This window comes from Onthophagus taurus, chromosome 1 (genome assembly GCF_036711975.1).
Source record: "Onthophagus taurus isolate NC chromosome 1, IU_Otau_3.0, whole genome shotgun sequence".
NCBI lineage: Eukaryota > Metazoa > Arthropoda > Insecta > Coleoptera > Scarabaeidae > Onthophagus > Onthophagus taurus.
Genome location: NC_091966.1, coordinates 5,741,567 through 5,765,930, shown reverse-complemented (window position 1 = coordinate 5,765,930; position 24,364 = coordinate 5,741,567). Strand labels below are relative to the sequence as shown.

Here is a 24,364-nt window from a genome sequence, read left to right as displayed (position 1 = left end):
ACTTCGTATTTAAGTAAATTTTGAATATTAAAGAGAACGAAAGAATTTTTATGTGGGTTGCCTTTCATAATTTATTTGCGGATATAAAAAAAAGTTTGGGAATTCTATTTATTTATAAATAGTGAATTTATCTTATCTGTATTAAAAAATTTAAATATTTACATTTTATTACTTCATGGTGGTTATTAAAATAATATTTATGTAGTTAACAAATAATAAAATACGTTCAAAACAAAAAATTATTTCGTTTTGCCCCACATGCAATTTATTTGTTATCTCTCCCATATTTTTTTAATTAACCAGCTCTCCTTTAAAATGCAAATTGTAAAGACCTTAATCTTCCAACCATTATTTCATAGAGCCTTTTAAATTTGCATTTTAACAAAGTAATTAGGATTTCTTTTGTACGAACATTAAAGTTATCAGTGAAAAATTATAAATTGTCTTTCCCTATCAAAATTAATGCGCTGGTATTTTCCAATATTTATAAAATGATTGTAAGTAATCGGAATGAGATTATAAATGAATAAAAAAATCATTCTATTTGATATCTATGTAACCTTCGTAATATCGCGTAACAGATTTTCTTTTCAATTCTTATCATTTACCGGTATTTCATCAACATATCATGTAACACACCAAAACAAACCGGAAAAGCTATAAATTAATTATTTACCCAAAACTACGCGTAAGAAACATCCATTTAAAATCATTTGTAAGAAGATTTTCACTGCACAATTCTTTTCCATTAATTTTTCACTCACTAAAGAAAAAAAAGTCAATAAAAATCGCGCCTTTATCAGTCAACGAACCAAATAAGTTTCTTAACACTTTTCATTTCACTTAATTTTTATAAAATCTTTCGTGGTTCTTATTCGCGGTTTACACCACATCCTAGGTAGATTATTTATTAAAGAAATACGTAATGAGCTTTTAAAAAAATTAAAAAGCAATGCATTTTGTGGTTCTTTGGAACGAGTTATATTAAGCGTAGCTGAGGATGTACACTGGCAACTAAGTCGTAAGTAATCGAAAGGTATTGAACTATATGAGGAAGGAAACGATAACGTTGAACGATTTGGCGTTGGTTGTGAATATTATCGATGTTGTATATAAACATGCCGATATAATTTGCTTGGATTTTAATATTATTAAAAATTGTAACATTAGTAATTTAAAAAGATAGTTTTAATTGAGAAAATTGCTTCAATTTGTAAAGCGGATTTTACCCCTTTCAGCCTTGTGTGTCTGATTCAACAGGATCAGGATATACAGTGAATGGATGAAGAGGTGAAGAAATGCAAGAGTTGAACAGAAACTCCGGTGGTTGGCATGCTCAACCTCAGTCCGATCATATGCCAGGCTCATATATGAAGATATTGTAGTTTTCATGGCAGACTCAGAGAGGAAATTACAACACGCTGTACTTGAGTGATTAGAAACTCTAAACGAGAGGGACATGACATTGAACAAGGTGAAGAGTCAAGTTATGGTAGCGACGAGCACAGAGGATGAGCGTTTGAGAGTTATCTATGGAGAAGATCGCTAGCTATTGCCATTCTTGATGACAATATGTTAGTAACCAAGATAACTGATGTCAGGTGTGTTCTATAAACTGGCAAAAACCTGCCAGAAATATCGTACTATGTATTGATGCCAAGTCCAAATCATCGATTATGTATTGATCGATTGCCAGAAGAGTTTATATTACACAATAAAGTTTATTTTAAATGATCCGGTGCAAATAAGTACCGCGTGCAGAAGAGCTTCACTTGATGACACATCAGCAAACTAGCTATGTTAATGATTGATAAGTATTATATGATACAACGTCGGGCCATCGAGTGTTGCATTTTAACGTAACGAATGCGGGAATCACATCGGACGACAAAGATCTCAATTTATCTGCATACCTGGCTTTGATGGATATGCACTCTGCATTTGATGAGGTAGTAAGGCAAGAGTTCTGGAGAGTATTAGAGAAAAAAGGGACTCTTCCATAACTGATGCAAGCCATCGGGTCCATATTCCAGCAAGTGGAGGGAGCGGTGAATTTAACGTGAAGATCTGTTGCATGTTTGTCATGGAAAAAGGACAGTTTATCTTCATTGCTATTTGTAGCTTTTATGGATGAAGAAATGCAAAAGAAGTAGAAAAGTAGAAGTAACACTGCGTCTCTTAAGACGGAAACTCAGAGTTATCATAAGGACGTCACCTTTTCCAAGCAAATCTTTTCCTTTGCAAAACTACCCAATGCCTAAGATATGTTGCATTTTATGTGGAAAGAAAGAAAATTCTCCCGTTTTGATCTATATTTAGTACAATAATTAAGGATTGTTGTACCAATTCGTTAGCTCTTAATATAATTAATAAGTTAACTGACAGTTTAGTATTACCTTAATATTGAGTTAAGTTAACCTGACGCCCCGAATCGAGTCTTTTAAAACTAAGAATATGTATAAATATGTCTTAATGTCCTTGTATAACAAACGATTATTAATCTAAAAAAATTTTTCTTGAAGTAAATCGAGAACTCTTACTTTCTGATTAGTTAAGACATCATGTTAAGGCTCGATTAAGTTGACAACGCGTTAATAGATATTTACAAAATCGTTCCCATGCATTAATATGTATTTAAGAAACCTTCTTTCATTTTAATTTATTTTATATGAATTTTATGCAAATTTTTAAATTTTATAAATAAAAACCAAGTGACAAAGCAAAATACATATTTTATAAACATTTATTAAGTTGATGTCTTATTAGTTAACGTAACGCTAATCGAGCGTTGTAAAATCAACCAATTAACATAACGGTAATCAAACATTATAAAATAATGTCTTATTTATATATATATAAAGTGTTTACTATCCGATTTTATAAACGTTTACCAAGTTAATCGAACCTTATAACTTTCCGAGGAGCTAAAAAGTTCATGTTAGCGCTCGGTTAAGTTAACGTTAAGCTAATGGAGCTTGATTAAGCTAATTGAACATCCAATCGTAAATACAGATATTGACATATCTTCAGATATTCAATATTTTATGCTCGTTCCTATGTTTATACCTGCTTTTATAAACATTAATTATTAACATCAAGTTAATCAAGGGCCAACATGCTATTAATCAAGCATCTTTACTTTTTAATCGATTAACGCATGTTCTTAATGTTTTGTTAAGTAAACGTGACGTTAATCTACATTTTAATTATCGATTCTAAATTAAAAACTCCTCAATATGTTTGAATTTTAAAGCTAATGTGACCGTCGATTAACATCAGGTATATCACCAATTAGAACTTGATAATGGTTAAACTTGTTTTCTTGATAAAACAAAGCATATAACAATTAATCCAGTTTATGGATTATGGTTTTTGTGTCATTTTGATATAAATAGATTGAACTTATAACATCCAATTATAAATAAAAATGACACATATAGTTATTAATAAGTCACATTTACCTATCTTGTACCCCGTATACCTGCTTTTTAACGTTTTAATAACCGAGTCTATGTATAGATAAGTTTTTAGGGTCTTTTATTACAAACAATTATGAAGTTAATCAAAGTTACCTGATGATAAACGAGGATTCTCGTTTTCTGAATGGCTAAGACACCTTGATATTAGGTTAAGTTAGCATAGCGCTAATAGATCTTTATAAAATCTTTATGACTATTCAATGCCCAAAACCTCTCTAATGTAATTGAATTTTAAAGCTAACGTCACGATAATCGAGATTGACAGATATGACCTGTCGATTAACGTTCGATTAATATCAAGTATATCACCAATTAGTACTGGATTAAGACGTATATAGAAACGTATGGAAGTTAACCAAGCGCTTCGCAATGATTAATATGACTGCCCCTTTCAATCAGGATTATTCATGCTTAATCAGTGACTACTTGTCAGGCTCATAATATGGCAGTGATCCATTGAGTTTGGTAAGGGCTTCCAAACAGGATGTTCTTAGAGTCTGTTTAGAGCACTCTGTATTTCCAAGCAACTGGAATATGAGATAAATATTTCTCCTAAAAAAATAAATTATTGTGCGAAAAACATAAACCTATAGTTTTATTCCCCATATAACTAAAATGTTGAAAAGTGTTGTTGATATTCAACTTAGTGTAGTAAGTTGCTAGAATATATAAAAGATTAGAGACGGCGATAATATTGCTTTATGGAGAAAATTCTATGATATGTATGGAGAATTAATAATATTGTATAACACTTGTATCGCAAGCATTGTACTTCGTTAAAAAAATTTTGCTGACCATTCCATTGAGATAGGGGTGATTTTTTTTTCTGTAGGGAAGAGGGTAATCAATGGTACATGGCAGCACTGCGGTTAATTGGCGACCCTTTTCCTGTGGGCTGCGGTATCCCGCAGGGTCAATCATTAGCCCGCTATTGTTTCAATATATACTGTAAATAAAATTGATGTGTATAGTATATTTGTAGATTATCACCAGGAATATGACCAAGTTTAGAATACCAATAAAGATTACAAGACTGATACGAGGAATATTAATTAATACACAAGTAGTAACAAGAATTTTCAATTACATGCCATAGTCTAATGAAAATAGGGTAACATCGAATCTACTGCTAAACAAATCTGTATAACAGGTGATCTATGTATTATACCGAGCCGAACATGAAGTGATGCAGAAGAAAGCTACAGACAAATAAAAGACGTGGTGAAGCCGGGGGGGGCTGAGAATAAATAAATAGAGAAAATGAAAATAATGATGCAGACTATGTCAATCGTGGGTGGTGACACGGAGGATGCTCTATGTCATCCTCCGCGGTCTCATAATTTGTACATCTTGGAATGGAGCTAGGGAGTGATGGCATCCAGATTGAGGAAATACGAAGAAGAACACTGCTATTCAAGAAAGTTTACTATCCAATAGCCCATATAATCAAATCTCAAGATATACATAGGAACATAAAGTTTCGGATATATAAAATAATTTTAAGGTGTATAATGACATTTCGTTATCAGACCCTGGACCCTTACTCAGAAAATAGCAAACAGCATAAACGTTTATGAAAGAAACATCCTGAGATGGATTGTTGGTCCAATATATGACAATAATATATAACCAGGGTATAACCAGATATAACATAGAACAAGATATAACCACTACTATCCGTGCAAAAAGTCAAGGCCCCTCACTAATTTTTTAAGAGCGATTTAATGGAATTACAAATTAAAGAGAAACAGAAATAAGCTAAGCGGGGAGAGGAAGGTTCCGTCCAATCGGGACAGATGGTGCGTCCCAGACAGGACGTCGCGCCTTATTTCTTTATGTAGGTAAGATGAAGGCGCGACGCACTGTCTGGGAACTCCCGTCACACCGCAGAGCTCTTAATCGCTCTTAAAAATTAAGGAGCTCTAATTTTGAAAAACTAATAACGGAATCCGACAACCGACATTATTTGACATATTTTGGTGAAATCCGCGAGAAAATCCACCCAGCCGTTTTCGACATAACGGCGTTTTACTAAACCGCGATTTTCCGCGAAACTGTATGGAATATCGAAAAAATAAAATATGCAACTCATTAAGAACACATCAAGCTACCACCTGTTTAAAATTCAACTTTTTTTGTACTATAGTTTTGGAGAAAAAAAATCACAAAGTTGACAAAGTTGCCTGTACCATAAAAAATCGGGTACTTTTTTCATTTAACTCGCGATAAAAACAAAACCGTGGATCCGAAAATTTTCAAATTAACATATGTTACGTAGAAATGTTCAGTTATTACCATAAACTTTGTCGCAATTTTTTTTATCGAACAGTTGCGAAGATATCGATCTGTAAAGTGAGAGGCCTTGACTTTTTGCACGGATAATAGAAGAAACCATTGATCTCAGAGTACATCAAGATCCAGAGATTGTAATGGACAGGATATGTAATCAGGATGGAGGAAGTAACAATACTGACTGCTTAACAGGAGAATGCATTGAGAGTGACTTAGAGGATGGTCAAGAACAAAATTGGAGGATGAGGCAGAGAAGGACGCTAGTGATATGCTTGAGTCTAGACACTGGAGAAAAGAGGTCATGGACATAGATGCTTGTAAACATTCTTAGCATTAGGTTAACTGAATGTGACATTAATGGAAATTATGAAACAACAAGTTAAATTTTACGGTTCAGCGTTATTAATATTAGTTAATCAACACTTAACACGCACTTAATCGAGCGTATTCGCTTTCTGACCGTATAATGCATCATGTTAGCCATTATTAAAATTATTAATACATTAATATCAGATCAATCGAGGTTTTTACGTAACGCTAATCGATCATTTTTTTCTTTTTGATAGAACAAGTTATGATTACGTTAACCTGACGCTAATTTAGTTGCAAAAAAAACCGGTTTATGTAGAGATACGTTTCTATAAAATCGTAAAACCATCGAAAATCAATACAAGTAATATTATGCAATTCAAGTAATTTCACTTCAAATAAACGTTTCATAAATAATTTCCTTCAATACAAGCACAATTTTTGTACCCGTCAATCAAAAATGTTCGTGAAATATTAAACTTTCCACGTAAAAGAAAACAGAAGTTAACTGATAACTTTCATAAGCGGTAATTAATTTTCCAGATGTCTGTTTATACAAGTGGCGTCAACATTGCGAATACTTTTCATATTATAATCAAGGTTAGACACGTAGATATACAAGTAGGCGTATTTTCTACACTATTAAAACGCACTATTTCTTTTTTTAATATTTTTAAAAAGGAACAATTTGTTCGTGTTGATAATACTTACATTCTTTATTTTGTTCGAGTGAATTAAGTAACGGGGATGTGTCGACGACCGCTTTCGGTGGCGAAGCCCTCGGGGTCGACCCCTGATGACCGCCACCCTCCGCCATATTGCTCTTGAACCACTCCGGGTATATGGCGGAAATGGTCTCGACTAGGTCACGGTCCAACTGAAGCTGCCAATACCCGGAGCCAGAATCACTCCGGTGACTGGACTCTAGAACAATAATAATAATAAGCACAATAATAAAAAAATAACATTTTTTTTGAAATCAGTTGAATCACTATTAAAAAGTCAATTAGATTTTACGCTCTATTTAAGATAGAGTTTATTAATATAGTTGATATAATATACAATTTATGATATCTTATATAAAAGTATTAAAGATATTGATGTAAGTTAAATAAATTATCATTTATTAGTACCATATGGTCTGTGTGGCATATATTAATCTTGATGTATTGAAATTATGTCGGGGAACAAAACCAGGAAAATTAGGTCGAAATGTTTAATGTACAATTTATTTATTAGTTCATTTGGAACTTTGTTAGTCTTAAGAAATGTTTGAATACTTATTTTCCCGCTATAAACAAAGAGTCTCCGCGACCTATGACATCACCCAAACATTTCCCCACCATTTCCAATTTGTACACATCTACCTACTACTTTACTACTAAGCAAACACGTTGCAATTACTTACACAATTCACGTTCTTTGAAGATTCCGGTTTAAAAAAAAATTAAAAGAAAGCGAAAAAAATGCTGCGGGCAGAATCGACCTAAATAAATATAATTTTGAACCTCGCGGTTTTCACTTTCTTCCTTCGATTTTCGCGGTTTGGGTTCGCGCACTTTTTTTTTGAATCCCGTCCGATCGTCAACAGGTGCGGACAGGTTATGCGCGTCCAACTGGCCGTTTGGTTTTGCGATCGCAAACCGCGGACGACACGTAGGAGTAACTAGTTTCGCCGTGATCCCGAACCGGATCTCTCTCCTCGTCCGGATAGCGATCATTGTCAAGAATATTTAAGTACAAAATCTTCAATAAGATTTCAAAAAATCCAATTTTAGTATTTTTTCCCACTTTTTCGAACAATTAAACATAAAATTTTAATTTTGTTAATAAAAAGAATTAATTCTAAGTTTTCGTGTTGGAACAACGCCTCGTTGGTGTAGTAACACCTATAGTAGTGAGGTCGTTTCCGAGCAGCTGTTCGAGTGCTAGCGCAATTTCTGGCTTATTACGTTTTGTTCGAGACAGAAACTGAAGAAGGTCGATGTTCGCCCGGCATTATATTACAAATTCTTGATTTTTTTTGTATCTCTTGGGATTTGAAGTGAAAAAATGAACGTTTTATTTATTTTAAAAAAGAATAGAAGGAATTTTGTTAAAATACTGAAATTGTTTCAACACTAAAGTTTAGAAACGACTAATTCACTAGCAAGAATCATCAGCTATAAATTCTGGAATTACAAAACTTGTGCTTCCATCATTTCAAAACTTAGCCATAAATTCTTGTGTAAACCTTAGATTGCTTAAGTAAATACTAGTGAGTTAAAAAGTTAAAAATTCTCAAGATTGATTCCGTGGCTCTCAAAAAGTATGGATCTTGATACACAGGGTGACCATAATAAGTATTTTAAGTAATTACATTTTTAATAAGACAATTTTTCAACTTTGAAAGCCATGACCTGGCTTCCTCAGGACTTGTTATGGATTGTCATCTGACATTAGAGAAGACCGCAGTGCGTAACTGTTATACTTCAATGGACAAAAGGACACTCCACCTGTTCAGGTCATAAGAACGCCTATCGGCTTGCTAAAAGGGCTGCCAAGCGAGCGCCTTGTTCGCCTAGACCGATAATCGTTCCGTCCTTATCAACACGAATTAAGATAATTAAAGATTTCACCCACAAAAAGTTTATGAACTGGTGAAACAGGGTTAAAGGCTGCCATCTGTCCAAGGAACTACTTCGTTACCCCTCAGCAGAGGCAGCCTTGTCTTTCGTAAAGGTTGTACCATTTTACCAAGTGGTTAAACCGTTTTTGTATCTTTATCACAATACATTCTCAAAGTATTAGCAGCTCAAAAAGCCATTCGTATTTATTTCAATGTCCAAGAAACATAAAGAATCAAGTCATCTTCTATGAGCGGTGAGTACAGCAAAAACTCTGAAGGAATGAGATGTGCATTGACAAGCAGTCCCAGACGTTCAACTCCGCAGATATTAAAAATATTATACAAATAGTTCTTAAGTTTCAGCCGTTGATTGTGTAAGTTTCAGCAAAATTGTATATATGTACAAGTGTTGAAAGTAACCAAATTCGTTACTGAAGCTTAATTGGACTCGATGAAATTGTAGATATTCAGTAGAAAATAGTCTGAGTCAGCTCTTCTTGCACCTTGTGTATACCTAAATACTTCAAATCAATGTGCAGAAACTTGCAAGGAGTCATATGACCACTACAGTTAACTTACTGCAGCCTTTGATGACAAAGTCGTGTGATTTCAGAGTTTGAAGTGTCCTAGTCAGCTCGATCTCTTCATTTCAACATGTGTAGCATTTGTAGCACATTTAAAAATGAACTCTGTCAACATAATGAATAGTTTTAAATGGCAAATAGTTTTTATAACTTAAACATTGTTAGTATTGTTTTGGCTATTCAAAAATGTAAATATTCCTTGTTGTTACCCAGTATAAAAAAAATTGGTCTGTATGAGATGGCCTTTTCCTTCTTCTATGAAGACCAAGTAGCTGTTATACATCTAGCTGTTATCCATTTCGTACGTTTAGAAAAGCTGATAGTTTTTATTTTTCTTGATTGTTCTAAATGATGTAAGTCAATGCTTTTTGAGTAGGTTGAATTGGGTTATAATATTATGTTTTGTTCCAGATACTGGCTCAATCAAACGTACAACCATACTTTCTGGTTTGTTACTTTTTTGGCAAGGCCCTGCCAACATAAACTTTCAATGTTTAGACAATAGTACCTTTTTGGAAACAATATCGCCCAATATATCTCGTTTAAAAAATATCTTTACTATCTCCTATTTCTATCTACCTATTTCGCATTATCTTACCTTTCTATTGTTCCTTAGAAATCTGATAATTTTGATTTAGCCTTACCTAAAAAGTGCTTAGTATTGGTGATTTTTTCGTCGCTGTCTGAGTAAGCTTGTTCTCCTGATTCTTGTTTGTATTCTGTTTTTTTTTCTTGCAACTTTCTGTCTTATAGCTTCTTCGTATTTCGTTGTACTCACTATCTATAAAGATTCGACCTCAGAACGACCACTAAATTCTTCTCAAAACATCTTCCACGGACAACTTCCTCGGATACAGTTAAAGGTTTTCAGAATATTCCGTGGATATTTAGACACTAGAATTTGTAGTATTAGTGGTTAGGTCAGGAACTTTTTTTGCTTATTTTATCATTCATTGTGAACAGTGGTACATGGTACATCTGATATGCTTTATCCCACACCGCACTATTGAGGTTTTCTACTTATTCGTTTCACAGATAGAATCGTATTTTTTTCAGCCAGATCTGTACTTTGTACAAGATGCTGAAACACATCTTTTTCCTTCCAATCCTGCTATCTTAACGTTTCTGCCTTCCAGTGCCGTTTGTTCTATTGACATTTCCAGATATTATCTCATATTGTTTTTACTTTTGCTTACAATGTGTGGCCACACTGTTTTTGGTATCTTTCAAGATGGAGAATGCTCGGGATTTAAAATGAGATTAAGAGGATTGGTCTTTTCTTTCTTTCTAAAACCAAACTCGATTAATCCCAGTTATTAATACTGCATTCTTAAAGATCATAAGAATTGTTGTCGAAAAAAGCTGGAGAAGAAATTAAAATATAGGTTAATTGACACAGCTTTTATATCTCTCAAGAGGATCAAACTTGTCGACTTTGCAACGACGACTCAGAAACAGCTGAACATATACTGTGCAATTGCGTCACCAGAGGCCGACTAAGACACAAAATTTTCGGTAAAACTCTCTTGACACCTACCGACATAAAGGTTCAAGACCTCAGAGCAATACTAAGGTTCATCAAGGACCTACATTTGCCCCAAACTTTTGGAGGGTTAAAGTTACAATAGATCTTATAGGTCGCGGTAACGAGAGGGGCTCCCTCAGCCCGGCGGCAGCAATAATAAAGCAATAATATCGTTCCAACATCGAGTTACAGAGAAGACTTGCTACTCAGAAGATAAAATATTGTAACTTGAGTTTGTATGGAAATATAAGAAGGGGAAAAGCTTGGCTGGGGAGGTTTTTTTTTGTAATGAACTTGTAGGTGTTAACTTGCCATGCAAATGTATAATAATCTTTTGTTTCTGATTTTTTTAGCCAACTGTACTGATTGGTGGCAAAAACCTAAGCGGATCTGGAACTGTAGGAACTCTATTTAGAATCCAAGGCTGATAGATAAGTACATATTATCATTATTAGATAGGACTAACCTTACCACGCCTACATTTTTCTTCTATTATAAGTATTAGTTAGACCTCTAGTTTACCTCAAGTTATAACTTTCGACAAAAGTAACATTGATGTATTACTATTTTACTCCATTCTATATTAAACAGACGAGTTTGTGCCACAGGACATCTAAAATTATGAAGAAACTTGAATAGCTGCTTCGAGCAATTGACATCGCGTTCATTTTAAAATAGGGCTTGAAACTTCAGTGCGTGTCGAGCTATTTGAGGTTAATCCTATCAAACCTAGTGTTGTCATCTATTTAAAAAGGATGGGATTACAAAAGTTTCACGAATCCTTGTCTAAAATGCGTTTGTTTTAAGAGCTATTCCGAACAGGTCAACGAACCAACCTCAATTCTTCAAGCTCCTAAAAATGAATGCAGTAATTGAGTCAAAAATCACATATGGTGATAAGATTGGAGGGAGTTTAAGTTCAAAATCGACCAGATTTGCGCTTCAGCCAAGAAAACCTCTACTAAGAACATTTTTTGTGAATCAAACCAAATCAAAAATGATATCAGATTGTTCAGAAGTATTTTAGCGAATTTGAAACGTAGTGTTTTGTTTTTCTTGCTAATATAAGGCTACTACCTAGGAATTTATCCGTGTAAACCTTGTTCTCGTAATACATTTGTGACTGCCCCTTCCTCAAGGATTTTGATAAAGATTGATAAAGATGTTTGAGGTACAACTTTTATGCCGTTATCATTTTGTGTTAGTAGTACATCAGCAACCCAAAAAGCAAGGCATGATACATTAATTGATTTTTTTTTGTCAAAATTCTGTGTTCAGAAACCATTTACTATTAGGTAATGTGTGGCAGAAAAACTTAAGATAACACAATATTTACCAAGGTAAAAATGGAGACTGATAATAGAGATTACTGCATATGTACAACTTTCAAGTTACAATGAATATTACAGGATATTAACCCAGTTCATGATAAAATTGATTTCTGGTCACGAATTAAGCACCTTGATGCAATGAAACACCTTATAATAATAACGTTTTACGATTCGTCGCAATGAAATAGAATTTGCTGTTACAAAAAAGGGAGAAATCTCTTCACTACCAATAAAAGTTAAAATAACAAAGAATTTTTTACTTCCTGTTAAGATAAATTTCACATCAGATATATTTTGAAAGACTACGTTATTAAGTTTAGAACACGTATATTTCATGGGAAAAGCTTTTTCCAATCTGAAAACTTTTGCCATTCGTGAGCACATCTGAAAAATACCTCTAAATATAACTTGAACCGAGTCTTTAAGATATCATCTATCTTGTCTACATTTTAAATTATTACAATCCATTTTGCGATCGCAATCATTGGATTCATTGACCACCATATCATGTTTTCGTGAGATACTCCACCTTCAAGATTTTTATTTGATATTATCAAATTTTGCTCATTTCCATCTAATTAACGTCGGATTTATTAAATTGTAAATAATTTAATTACAAAACAATTAATAAAACAAATACAATGAACACATTACGAAATTTAATTAGAATTTCACACTAAATAACTATCAAGTTTACAAGCGAAAGAGCAGGTTATTGTCAGTATGGCGTTTATCGCTTAACGCAGTAACATTATTGTTAAAAAGCTGCCCATTTAGGCTGACAGATTACGTTGTTACCGAGTAAAACGAGGGCACAATCGCCCAATAATCCAGCCCGCCCCCAACTCAGTACAAAACATAATCGTCGAACTATTTTCGAATCCGAAAATAAACCGGTTTAATGGCGCGTAACGTCCGATTTGACGATCGGTACAAGCTGCCAATACGTGTACGCTACAACTGCACGGAGAATAGAGCTTAGGCCGTCACGGTTCCGTAACAACACTTTAGATTAAACTAGAACACAGCAACACACACACGGGGAATTGTTCGAACTATTATGTTATTAGCATTAATGTAGACGTCAGATATGAGTGACGTGAAAAGCTCCTAGCTAAAGGATGATCAGGGTTTAAATAGAAACTTTATCAAACATTAAATAATTAACGCCAGGTAAAATTAATTTGGGGGATAACTCGGATACTGAAAATATTTGCATTTTACGTAATCCCTTTTAGATAGGCAATCAATTTTTAATAATAAAATATATTTGTATAACTAAAACGTCAGTATTTGTTGTTTGTTTGTGGCTCAAGTCCAAAATTAACAACTTAATGTCAACGTACGTGAAATATTGACCAAGTTTACCACGTAAATCATTTTACAATGTGGTAGTATGTATTCTAGAAACGTACACGCTCGTTGTTGTTTGGGTAAACTTCGAAATAAAACTTGAGACACAACGATCTATTGTTATAATAAAAACTAGCACGAATACTCCTGTAATAATGATTTGATTACTTTGTAAAACGGATCAAAAGAAATTTCGCCACAAAACTGTTATTAATGTCGATCAAATTGAGCATCATGAATCGACTACCTCTGCTGGATCTTTTTACAGCGGAAAGTCCGTATTGTTGGCAAGAGATCACAAACTAGCGTGTATAAATAGATGGTTATTTTTTGCTTCCACAGTATCCAACTGGATGGAAAAAATACAAACGATTGAAATGTAGGTGGTGTCGGTGAGAGAAAGTAAAAACTATTTTCGATGAAACGCTTTCGGTTTACCTTGAAATTTCAAGTTAATTCTGTACGCAACTTAACCTTCAACAAAGAAAAAGGTGGTTTTACTTTAAAGTTTCAAATATCATCCATGAAAAATTAGTAATTTAATTTAAGAATATTCGACTTAATCCAACATTTTTAACATATTAATACAGTAAATCGTCGATATAACGGACTAATACGTTAATATAATGATAATAAAGATCTAGGTCAATAAAAATATATAACAATCTAACACTGAATAACAAATAAAACTAGAACTAACAGTAGAACATTAAATTTTATAAAGGCTAAACCTGAATGTTTCTAGTTCTTGGTCTAATGTTAGTTCTAGTGACAGTGCAAGTGTAAAACTAGAACTAACACTATACCTAGACCTAGAATCATTTGGGTTTAGCCGTCTTTAAAAACGTGCGGCTAAACCCAAATGATTCTAGTTCTAGGTATAGTGTTAGTTCTACATAGTAACAGTGCTAGTGTAAAACTAGAACTAACACTAGACCTAGAACTAGAAATATTCTGATTTAGCCGTGCATCTTCAGACTAACTTAATTTTCTTAGCTTAAACCAAAATTTTGGTTTAACTCAATAATCCTTTTCTCCATAATTTTCTTATCCAACCCAACGATTTTTATATATCATTTGAAAGAGAACACTTTAAACTTTAATTTAAGAGAAATCTTATTCCTTAATTTCTATAAACAACGTTCCCACAACTTTTTTAATTTCATCTTTTTTTTAACATTTTTAGCTTAAATCAAAATTTTAGCTTTAACTCAATAATCCTTTTCTCCATAATTTTCTTATCCAACCCAACGATTTTTATATATCATTTGAAAAAGAAAACTTTAAACTTTAATTTAAGACAAATCTCATTTCTTAATTTCCATAAACAATATTTCTACAATTTTTTTAATTTCATCTGTTTATTAACATTTTTAGCTTAAATCAAAATTTTAGCTTTAACTCAATAATCCTTTTCTCCATAATTTTCTTATCCAACCCAAATATTTTTATATATCATTTGAAAGAGAAAACTTTAAACTTTAATTTAAGAGAAATCTTATTCCTTAATTTCTATAAACAACGTTCCCACAACTTTTTTAATTTCATCTTTTTTTTAACATTTTTAGCTTAAATCAAAATTTTAGCTTTAACTCAATAATCCTTTTCTCCATAATTTTCTTATCCAACCCAACGATTTTTATATATCATTTGAAAAAGAAAACTTTAAACTTTAATTTAAGACAAATCTCATTTCTTAATTTCCATAAACAATATTTCTACAATTTTTTTAATTTCATCTGTTTATTAACATTTTTAGCTTAAATCAAAATTTTAGCTTTAACTCAATAATCCTTTTCTCCATAATTTTCTTATCCAACCCAACGATTTTTATATATCATTTGAAAGAGAAAACTTTAAACTTTAATTTAAGACAAATCTTATTCCTTAATTTCTATAAACAACGTTCCCACAACTTTTTTAATTTCATCTTTTTTTTAACATTTTTAGCTTAAATCAAAATTTTAGCTTTAACTCAATAATCCTTTTCTCCATAATTTTCTTATCCAACCCAACGATTTTTATATATCATTTGAAAGAGAAAACTTTAAACTTTAATTTAAGACAAATCTTATTCCTTAATTTCTATAAACAACGTTCCCACAACGTTTTTAATTTCATCTTTTTTTTAACATTTTTAGCTTAAATCAAAATTTTAGCTTTAACTCAATAATCCTTTTCTCCATAATTTTCTTATCCAACCCAACGATTTTTATATATCATTTGAAAAAGAAAACTTTAAACTTTAATTTAAGACAAATCTCATTTCTTAATTTCCATAAACAATATTTCTACAATTTTTTTCATTTCATCTGTTTATTAACATTTTTAGCTTAAATCAAAATTTTAGCTTTAACTCAATAATCCTTTTCTCCATAATTTTCTTATCCAACCCAACGATTTTTATATATCATTTGAAAGAGAAAACTTTAAACTTTAATTTAAGAGAAATCTTATTCCTTAAGTTCTATAAACAACGTTCCCACAACTTTTTTAATTTCATCTTTTTTTTAACATTTTTAGCTTAAATCAAAATTTTAGCTTTAACTCAATAATCCTTTTCTCCATAATTTTCTTATCCAACCCAACGATTTTTATATATCATTTGAAAGAGAAAACTTTAAACTTTAATTTAAGAGAAATCTTATTCCTTAATTTCTATAAACAACGTTCCCACAACTTTTTTAATTTCATCTTTTTTTTAACATTTTTAGCTTAAATCAAAATTTTAGCTTTAACTCAATAATCCTTTTCTCCATAATTTTCTTATCCAACCCAACGATTTTTATATATCATTTGAAAGAGAAAACTTTAAACTTTAATTTAAGAGAAATCTTATTCCTTAATTTCTATAAACAACGTTCCCACAACTTTTTTAATTTCATCTTTTTTTTAACATTTTTAGCTTAAATCAAAATTTTAGCTTTAACTCAATAATCCTTTTCTCCATAATTTTCTTATCCAACCCAACGATTTTTATATATCATTTGAAAGAGAAAACTTTAAACTTTAATTTAAGACAAATCTTATTCCTTAATTTCTATAAACAACGTTCCCACAACTTTTTTAATTTCATCTTTTTTTTAACATTTTTAGCTTAAATCAAAATTTTAGCTTTAACTCAATAATCCTTTTCTCCATAATTTTCTTATCCAACCCAACGATTTTTATATATCATTTGAAAAAGAAAACTTTAAACTTTAATTTAAGACAAATCTCATTTCTTAATTTCTATAAACAACGTTCCCACAACTTTTTTAATTTCATCTTTTTTTTTAACATTTTTAGCTTAAACCAAAATTTTGGTTTTAACGCAATAATTTTTTTCTCCATAATTTTCTTATCCAACCCAACGATTTTTATATATCATTTGAAAAAGAAAACTTTAAACTTTAATTTAAGACAAATCTCATTTCTTAATTTCCCCATAAACAATATTTCTACAATTTTTTTTTATTTTCATCTCTTTTTTAACATTTTTAGCTTAAACCAAAATTTTGGTTTTAACGCAATAATTTTTTTCTCCATAACTTTCTTATCCAACCAAATGATTATTATACATAATTTTAAAGACAAAACTATGAACTTTAATTTAAGACAAATCTTAATTCTTAATTTCCGTAAACAACATTTCTACAATTTTTTTAGTTTCATCTTTTTTTAAACTTTCTAGTTCTAGATTTAGTGTTAATTCTAGTTTTAGCTCCATGAAAAATATACAACAACCTAACTTTGAATAACAACTAAAACTAGGATTAACACTAGCATTAGAACTACCACTAGACCTAGAACTAGTTCAACGATCTAGGGAATACCCCGAGTATATCTATAAACATGGAATAGAGCAACTTGAGGAATAACCCGAGTCGGCTTCTATCTATGAGAGCTAACATTTTATTTAAATATACTGATGTATTAAATAGTTAGTATTAATAGCACGACTTAAAATATTTTGTCTGTTATATCCAAGTTCGTTTTAACGAGGTTCGTATATATCGAGGTTTTACAGTAGTTATTTTTAAGTTTTATAATTTATAATAAAACAATAATTTAATGTCACGATTTCATCAAGAAGTTTTTTTTTAAATTGTGCCAACTAGACAAATGTAAGACGACAACTCAGGGACAGTAATAAAATCTACAGCCAAATGCAAAATAATCAACAATGCTTAAAACCACTACGTTAACAGAAAATAAGTTCAAAATCATCAAACCAGAACTAATCCAAAATCAAGGTTAAAACATTGATCGGCTAATCAACTCAGTATTAATCTAAAAAATATTATATTATAAATAATCGAATAATAAATCAAAACGAAATAATACATCAATGACGTAAAATGTCCTTAAGGTGTTACTTAAATTGAATAATGCGCCCACACAATCTAAAAGTGTTTATACAGTTCATTTTTTATTCAAACTGTACGCGTTAATGCCTAACCAATAATGCATCTAAAAAATGATGTAGGTGTTTATTACAATGTAACTGTAAGGAAATTTTATATTGCCCTTTCGTTTCAGTTATTTTTGTATCTTATTTGGATGTTGTGTAATATATGTGGTAATACAAATTTAAACTCGCGTGTAGGTTTTAAAATGATTGTAATAACGTTTTGTTGGCGGCGTCAAGAGTGAAAAGTTCAGGAAAATGTGCCGAACGATGACGGTGTAATTGACGCAAATTTAGCTAATGGCAAAAATACGACCCATTACCGCAGTCAAAAAGTGCGGAATTCGTAAACAAACGATCATTTCGAATGTGTTTGTAGCTTATGACTGTGTTTGTGTGTTCTGGGTGGTTCCGTTCAATATATCGTAATTATATCGGAATTTTGTTGACAATAGAATCTCGAGCGAATTGAATATATCAACAAATTATTTTGGATTGTGGCGGATTTGGTCATTTAATAGAAGAAGTATGTAGGAATAAGTTATTACTATCTTGGAAAAGTAATTTCAGACTTGAATTAAGAAATGTACAATTTGATGACAACAGAAGTGAACCCGAAATTAATGATCTAAATGAAAAGCTAAATAAGTAAGTGAACGGGAAATAGAAATAAGGCACAACAAGAAACAAAATCCCAACTGAACACAAAGATTTTATAAATAAAAGGATTCAAAAAGGTGTCACAACAGTTTAACTGACTGACATAGTGATTGTAAACATTGAATGTGATGTAAAATATATGGAAGAGTTGTGGAGGTGGACATAGCACGTAAAAATACCAATATAAAGACTTCATTGTATATCTGGTTGTTATAACTGAAGATCCGAGGCATTTTGTACAACAATATAGATACAATATTGGACACCATATATTGCTGCGCCTTAGACACAAAGAACCTATATTTATCTTGGGCAGAAACATGTCATTTAATTAAGCCGAAGCCGCTTGCGGGCAGAAACGTTAAATATTTTGTCGTAAGCGACTTCGGCACAACTAAGGTGAAAAAGATATTATAATAAAATATGAAGCAGAGGTCGCTTGCGGCCGAGGCGCTATAATTAATGCCACATCAACACAAAACTGGTTATCATGTCTTGTAGCGCCTCCTCAAATAATTGTGATTCATTAATAACATCATTTAATAATGGTCAGTGTATATTTTATGATAATAATATAAGGTTGCGACTGAAAAAGTTTGAACCTTGCGACACCTATCAGTAATTATCATGTATGAAGCCTCTCTTGGAACAATATCCTTAAAAAGCTTAAAGAGTCGATGGGAGCTGTAGAATAAAATTCCGAAGGCCAGAAAGCACTGGGCTTTGCTATTGCAATTGTTGATTTCTGGAAAAGTATTAATATTTTGATATTTTGTCCAAGTAAAAGAAAATTCTATCAAACTAATCACGAAATCCTAATCACGGAAAGGGGGTATTCAGAGCGATCAATATTTTCAAGCAGTCTGAAGACACATCAAGACCAACAATGTAGTATGTGCTGAAGAGCTTTATCATGAAGAGATAGATATAAAAAAGGTTCTGTGTTGATCGTGTTCAGATATGGATGGAGACCAGATTGAGAGAGCTCAAGGAACAAATTAAAAAGGTATTAGTTGTCAGAAATGGGTTACCGCTTGAAATTTTGAAAGAAATACTGTTTCTGTAGAAAAAATACTCTCAACTAATCCCATGAGTTTTCCCCGAGCCATGAATCCTTATGATGTAAACAAAACGCATCAAAACTCAAGAATAAACGTAATGATTTATCTAATTCAGAAGTACATATATTTTCCAAAAACGTTTTTATGAAACTTCCAAATCCACTTTTAAACTATAATATTGAGTACTGTTAGTGTGCATTATACAGTGAATTTTACTTTTTGAACTTTTTAATTTGTTTATTTTGTGATCCAACGTCTGTAAAATAAAGATTTTTAGTATTATAAGAAGTTTAACCTCACAATACCGAAGAAAAGTAGGATATCGAAATATAATATACAAAAAACGACCGGTTTTCCCTTAGCCATCTTTTATAACGGACAAACGACTCCATTTTCATTTGTTCAAGTTCTCTTTAAGAATTGTAAGTTTGTAGAACTTTTTAACTTTAGTTTTATTTATATATGTTCTAATTTTTGAAAGCTTTTAGTTTGATAAGAAATTTGACTAAACAGTACCGAAGAAACGACGCTTGTCGAAGACAAAATTCTGATCTGAGTTTGTAATTTTTCCATTCACTAATAAAACTTAACGCTCCCTTCAGGTTTTTGAGAAAAACCTGAGGAGAGATGTTTTATACTTCGTTTTGTGCTTTTGAGAGTTTAAAGAAACTGATTCAACCCAACTTAGCCATACATATAATTTTTTCAAGGTCTTTCACATAACTGACGTTAAAAACTGATTTCATTTTAATTATTTAACGTTTTTCACTAACTTCATGTTATTTCTAGTCGTGCCTGAAAAAGACAAGCTGAAGAACTAATACTATACCTAGAACTAGAATCATTCGGGTTTAACCGTCTTAAGAGAGGTGCGGCTAAACCCAAATGTTTCTAGTTCTAGGTCTAATGTTAGTTCTAGTGACAGTGCAAGTGTAAAAGGTATAGGTACAGGTATAGTGTTAGTTCTACATAGTATCAGTGGTGGTGTAAAACTAGAACTAACACTAGACCTAGAACTAGAAACATTCGGGTTCAGCAGTGTGTTCAGCAGCAAACTAAAACTAACACTAGACCTAGAACTATAAGACTACAAGAAAATATCTTGTCTTCAGACGCACGGCTAAACCCGAAACTTTCTAGTTCTAGGTCTAGTGTTAGTTCTAGTTTTAATTGTTATTCATTGCTAGATTGTTGTATATTTTTATTGAAGTAGTTGAAAGGTTAAATATACGTATTAGAAAAGTACGTATATTACATTATATAAATAGCAGAACTAGAATCATTTGGGTTTAGCAGTCTTAATAGACATACGGCTAAATCCGAATGTTTCTAGTTCTAGCTCTAGTGTTAGTTCTACTTTTATTTTAATAAAAATCGATAACAATTTAGCGCTTATTAAACTAGAACTTAATTAAACTTAACTTAATTAAAACTAGAACTAACACTAGACCTAGAACTAGAAAGTTGCGGGTTTAGCCGTGCATCTGAAGACAAGATATTTTCTTGTAGTCTTATAGTTCTAGGTCTAGTGTTAGTTTTAGTTTTACACTAGCACTGTTACTAGAATTAACACAAGACCTAGAACTAGAATCATTCGGGTTTAGCCGTATTTTAGACATCACCTTTTCTAAGCAAAACTTTTCCTTTGCAAAACTACCCAATGCCTGTACTATTAAGCTATGTTGCATTTTATGTGGGACAGTGCAAGTGGATTAACTATTGCTGCATTCATATATTGCATGTTATACGAAATTTCCGGTACATCATAATTATTTAAGCAGCAATTTACAAATCAAATACAATCAGCCCTTAATAATAGATTCCAATTTAACATTCAACAGATTCGCATACAAACATCTGACCATGCGTTTAAATCGAATACAAAAATAGTATTTGATTAACGAGATGGCCGACTCAAAATCTTATATATAATGCAAAATTGAAAACAGTGTTTTGATGTAGCGTGTTGATTAATAATAAGTAAGTAAACTATAACCGAAAAGTAATTGGAAGTGTTGAAAATTTGGTGCAACAAATTCATAGCTAGCAAGCTTTTTTAAAAATCAAATTTTAATTATCAAATTTAAAGAAACACTAAATCTTTATTAAAACTATGAAGATGTTAGATGATAACAGCCATTGCAAAAGCAATTGAGGAACTGGCAACAAAAGTCGTGACAAAAGATTTGATCCATTTAAACATGGATTTTATTCATTCTTTAATAAGAAATTTTGAAACAATTTAGTTGAATCGGTTTATTGCTGTGTTAATTCAGTCTATCAGCCTGAATTCATTTAAATTTCATCAACTAAAGCTCATTACTAGTAACCCAAATCATAGTATTTAGGGAAAATTCGTTATGAAATACTTATCCTAATCTGGGAATATTGATGAATGTTACACTATTTAAGCATTTCATGTTTTTAACAATACAAATTAAAAAAGTACTACTTTATCTATTTATATTTAAACTCGTAAAGTTCTTGTTTTAAAATGCAAACGTCGACTTCATTAAATCTACACAATAGCAGTCGGTCGTGTGTCGGTCTCGAGCGGCAGCATCATCAGGAGTAGCACTCGTAAAACGTTCCCGGCATTCGAAGTATCCTCGCCGGGCGACCACTGTTTTAACATACCCGTGTGGAACGTGCCCCTTTTAAATGTAATCCAAAGCTCAAATGCGAATCGAAACCACAATACATAATATAATACGGCCCGCCCAGTCAAAATCGCAGTTTTTTCATTTCTTCGAAGATCATTGTTCCGCGAACCTTCACAGTATAGTAAGTAGAAGAGAAGCCATGAGTGTTGTTGTTTCTTCAATGTCAGCTCGAAGTTATGGGTTGTCTTTAGCGAAGCCGATCACGTATGGGGGCTTTCTTGGGTCCTCTATATTTATACGAGTTTTTATTGCGTAGAGAATTCCAATAAGACAATGACCTGATGATTTAACGTTGAAAGCCATGCGACTCTTTGCCGTACCGATCTTCAACGACGTAAATTGCAAACATCTGTGAAACTCCTCGGTTATTTTATGGGATATTTTAAGAAAATATCATAAAGTAATGTTGAGCTAATAAGATATAAATGAAAACGAAGTTTTTTTGTTGAGACGAAATAAGTGAATAGCCTAAAACAATGACACGTGCGCGGCATCAGTCCAAATCGTCGAGAAAATACGGTTTTTTGTTTTTATGGCAGGTCTCTCGCTTCACTCCAACTCCTCCTCCATCCAACCCCAATTCCACAAAATTAGATTCTATTAAGTCGTTCCAAACGCACACGGTCTTATAAATAGTAAAATTCTAGTTTTCCGAAAGTAAGTGTGTCAACATATGTGCGACTGACTACCAGGTCGTATTTCTTTCTCTGAAAATCTGTCGGATAACCAATTAAATTTGTAACTTGACACACAAAAATGTATTTGTTCTAAGAATAAAATAAATAATGAGATTAATAATTTTTGTTATTAAAACGTTTTTGAAAATCGATTGTAACGTTTTGCAACAATATCAGTTTGGCTTAAAGCAAGTAAACAGACGAAGGAGAGTTCACGGGTTTAACGACACAATTTCGGAGCGTCGCGGCGTCGACGACCAGAGAGCCACTTAGGAAACGACGCTTATTTATGTACAGAAGAAGAGGTTCCGCGGCAAACGTGACAGTTGGACTGTTGGGAAATCAACCTGAAATAGCCATTTAGACGGCCATTCCCGTCTACCCAACCAGCTTATTAGATTATCGCACCGATTCGACGAAAATATCACAGTTACAAGTATTTAAATTCACCAAAAAAAAATTCTAACTTACTACATCTTATTGGCTCTTGAAATAATAAATATCTCTTGATTTATTGCAGACCATTGATATGCAATAATTGAATCATCACGAAAATTGGACGTTAGTGTGGCCATTTTGGCTGAATGGTTCTGTATACAGTGCATGTCGGAAGTTGGCAGCTAAGCAAAACGCTCTGCCAAACGTTTTCTAAGCTTCCTTCCTCCTGCCCTCCTTAATCAGGTTGTACCAGCAATATTCGGATAATTGGCAACTGATGCGGTTTCGTAATGATAATATTTGAGACGAACGTAGAGTTCGTTGTATCGTATTAACATTTAAAATTTTAAACGACACGGTTAAAAAAATATCCAATAAAAAAACACTTACTTTGTTAAAGAAAAATAATACTAAAATTTATTTAGCGTTTTAAAGTGGGCTTCAAAAAGGATCGTTCGTTGTATGTATAATAGATAGATTTGCCATGAAATTTGAAACTCGTAACGTTTTATTGGTTAATGCTTCACAGAAATTAAACGATGAAAGAAAACGTAATGGAAGTTTTTGGTTTCAAATTCTTATTATTCAATAAGCAATAATGTATGTATAACTTACGTGGAATATTTTAAGTCTTACTGGGTGAAAATACATACCTGTAACAAAAAAAAATTGTATTAAACACAACAGAAATAAATAAATGATTAAAACTTTGTCTGGTGTTTGTATGATAAACTTAGGATCTCCTACTTTCTATTTAAACGTCACACAAACTTAGCCAAGACGAAGCAGCATTGTCATAATAATGAGTAAAATTCCTTGGATTCACTTGCGTTGGCGGTTTAACAAATATCCGACACAGACTTTCGTCATTTATCATAACACAAGACTTAACTTTGGCAAATGACTAAACTACCTGTTCTAAATAAACGTAAGTACGTACACGGGTTAGTATACAATATACAATGAATTTCACTTAAGATGAAATATACAAAAA

The 24,364-nt window shown here is 32.1% G+C and overlaps 1 protein-coding gene across 5 annotated transcripts in view; it reads right to left on the bottom strand.

The window, feature by feature from the left end:
• Positions 1–24,364, bottom strand: part of LOC111414767 (Myocardin-related transcription factor) — a 103,615-nt gene that overhangs the window by 15,384 nt on the left and 63,867 nt on the right. For 2 of the 5 annotated variants that reach the window (XM_023046210.2, XM_023046206.2), the window contains exon 2: positions 6,792–7,004. In XM_023046210.2, coding sequence (XP_022901978.1) covers positions 6,792–6,897 — 106 coding nt within the window. In that variant the 5' untranslated portion in view covers positions 6,898–7,004. Of the gene's footprint in view, positions 1–676; positions 839–6,791; positions 7,005–7,488; positions 7,674–23,985; positions 24,024–24,364 lie in introns of those variants that run through there. The other 3 variants (XM_071195161.1, XM_023046208.2, XM_071195165.1) reach the window with 3 other exon arrangements.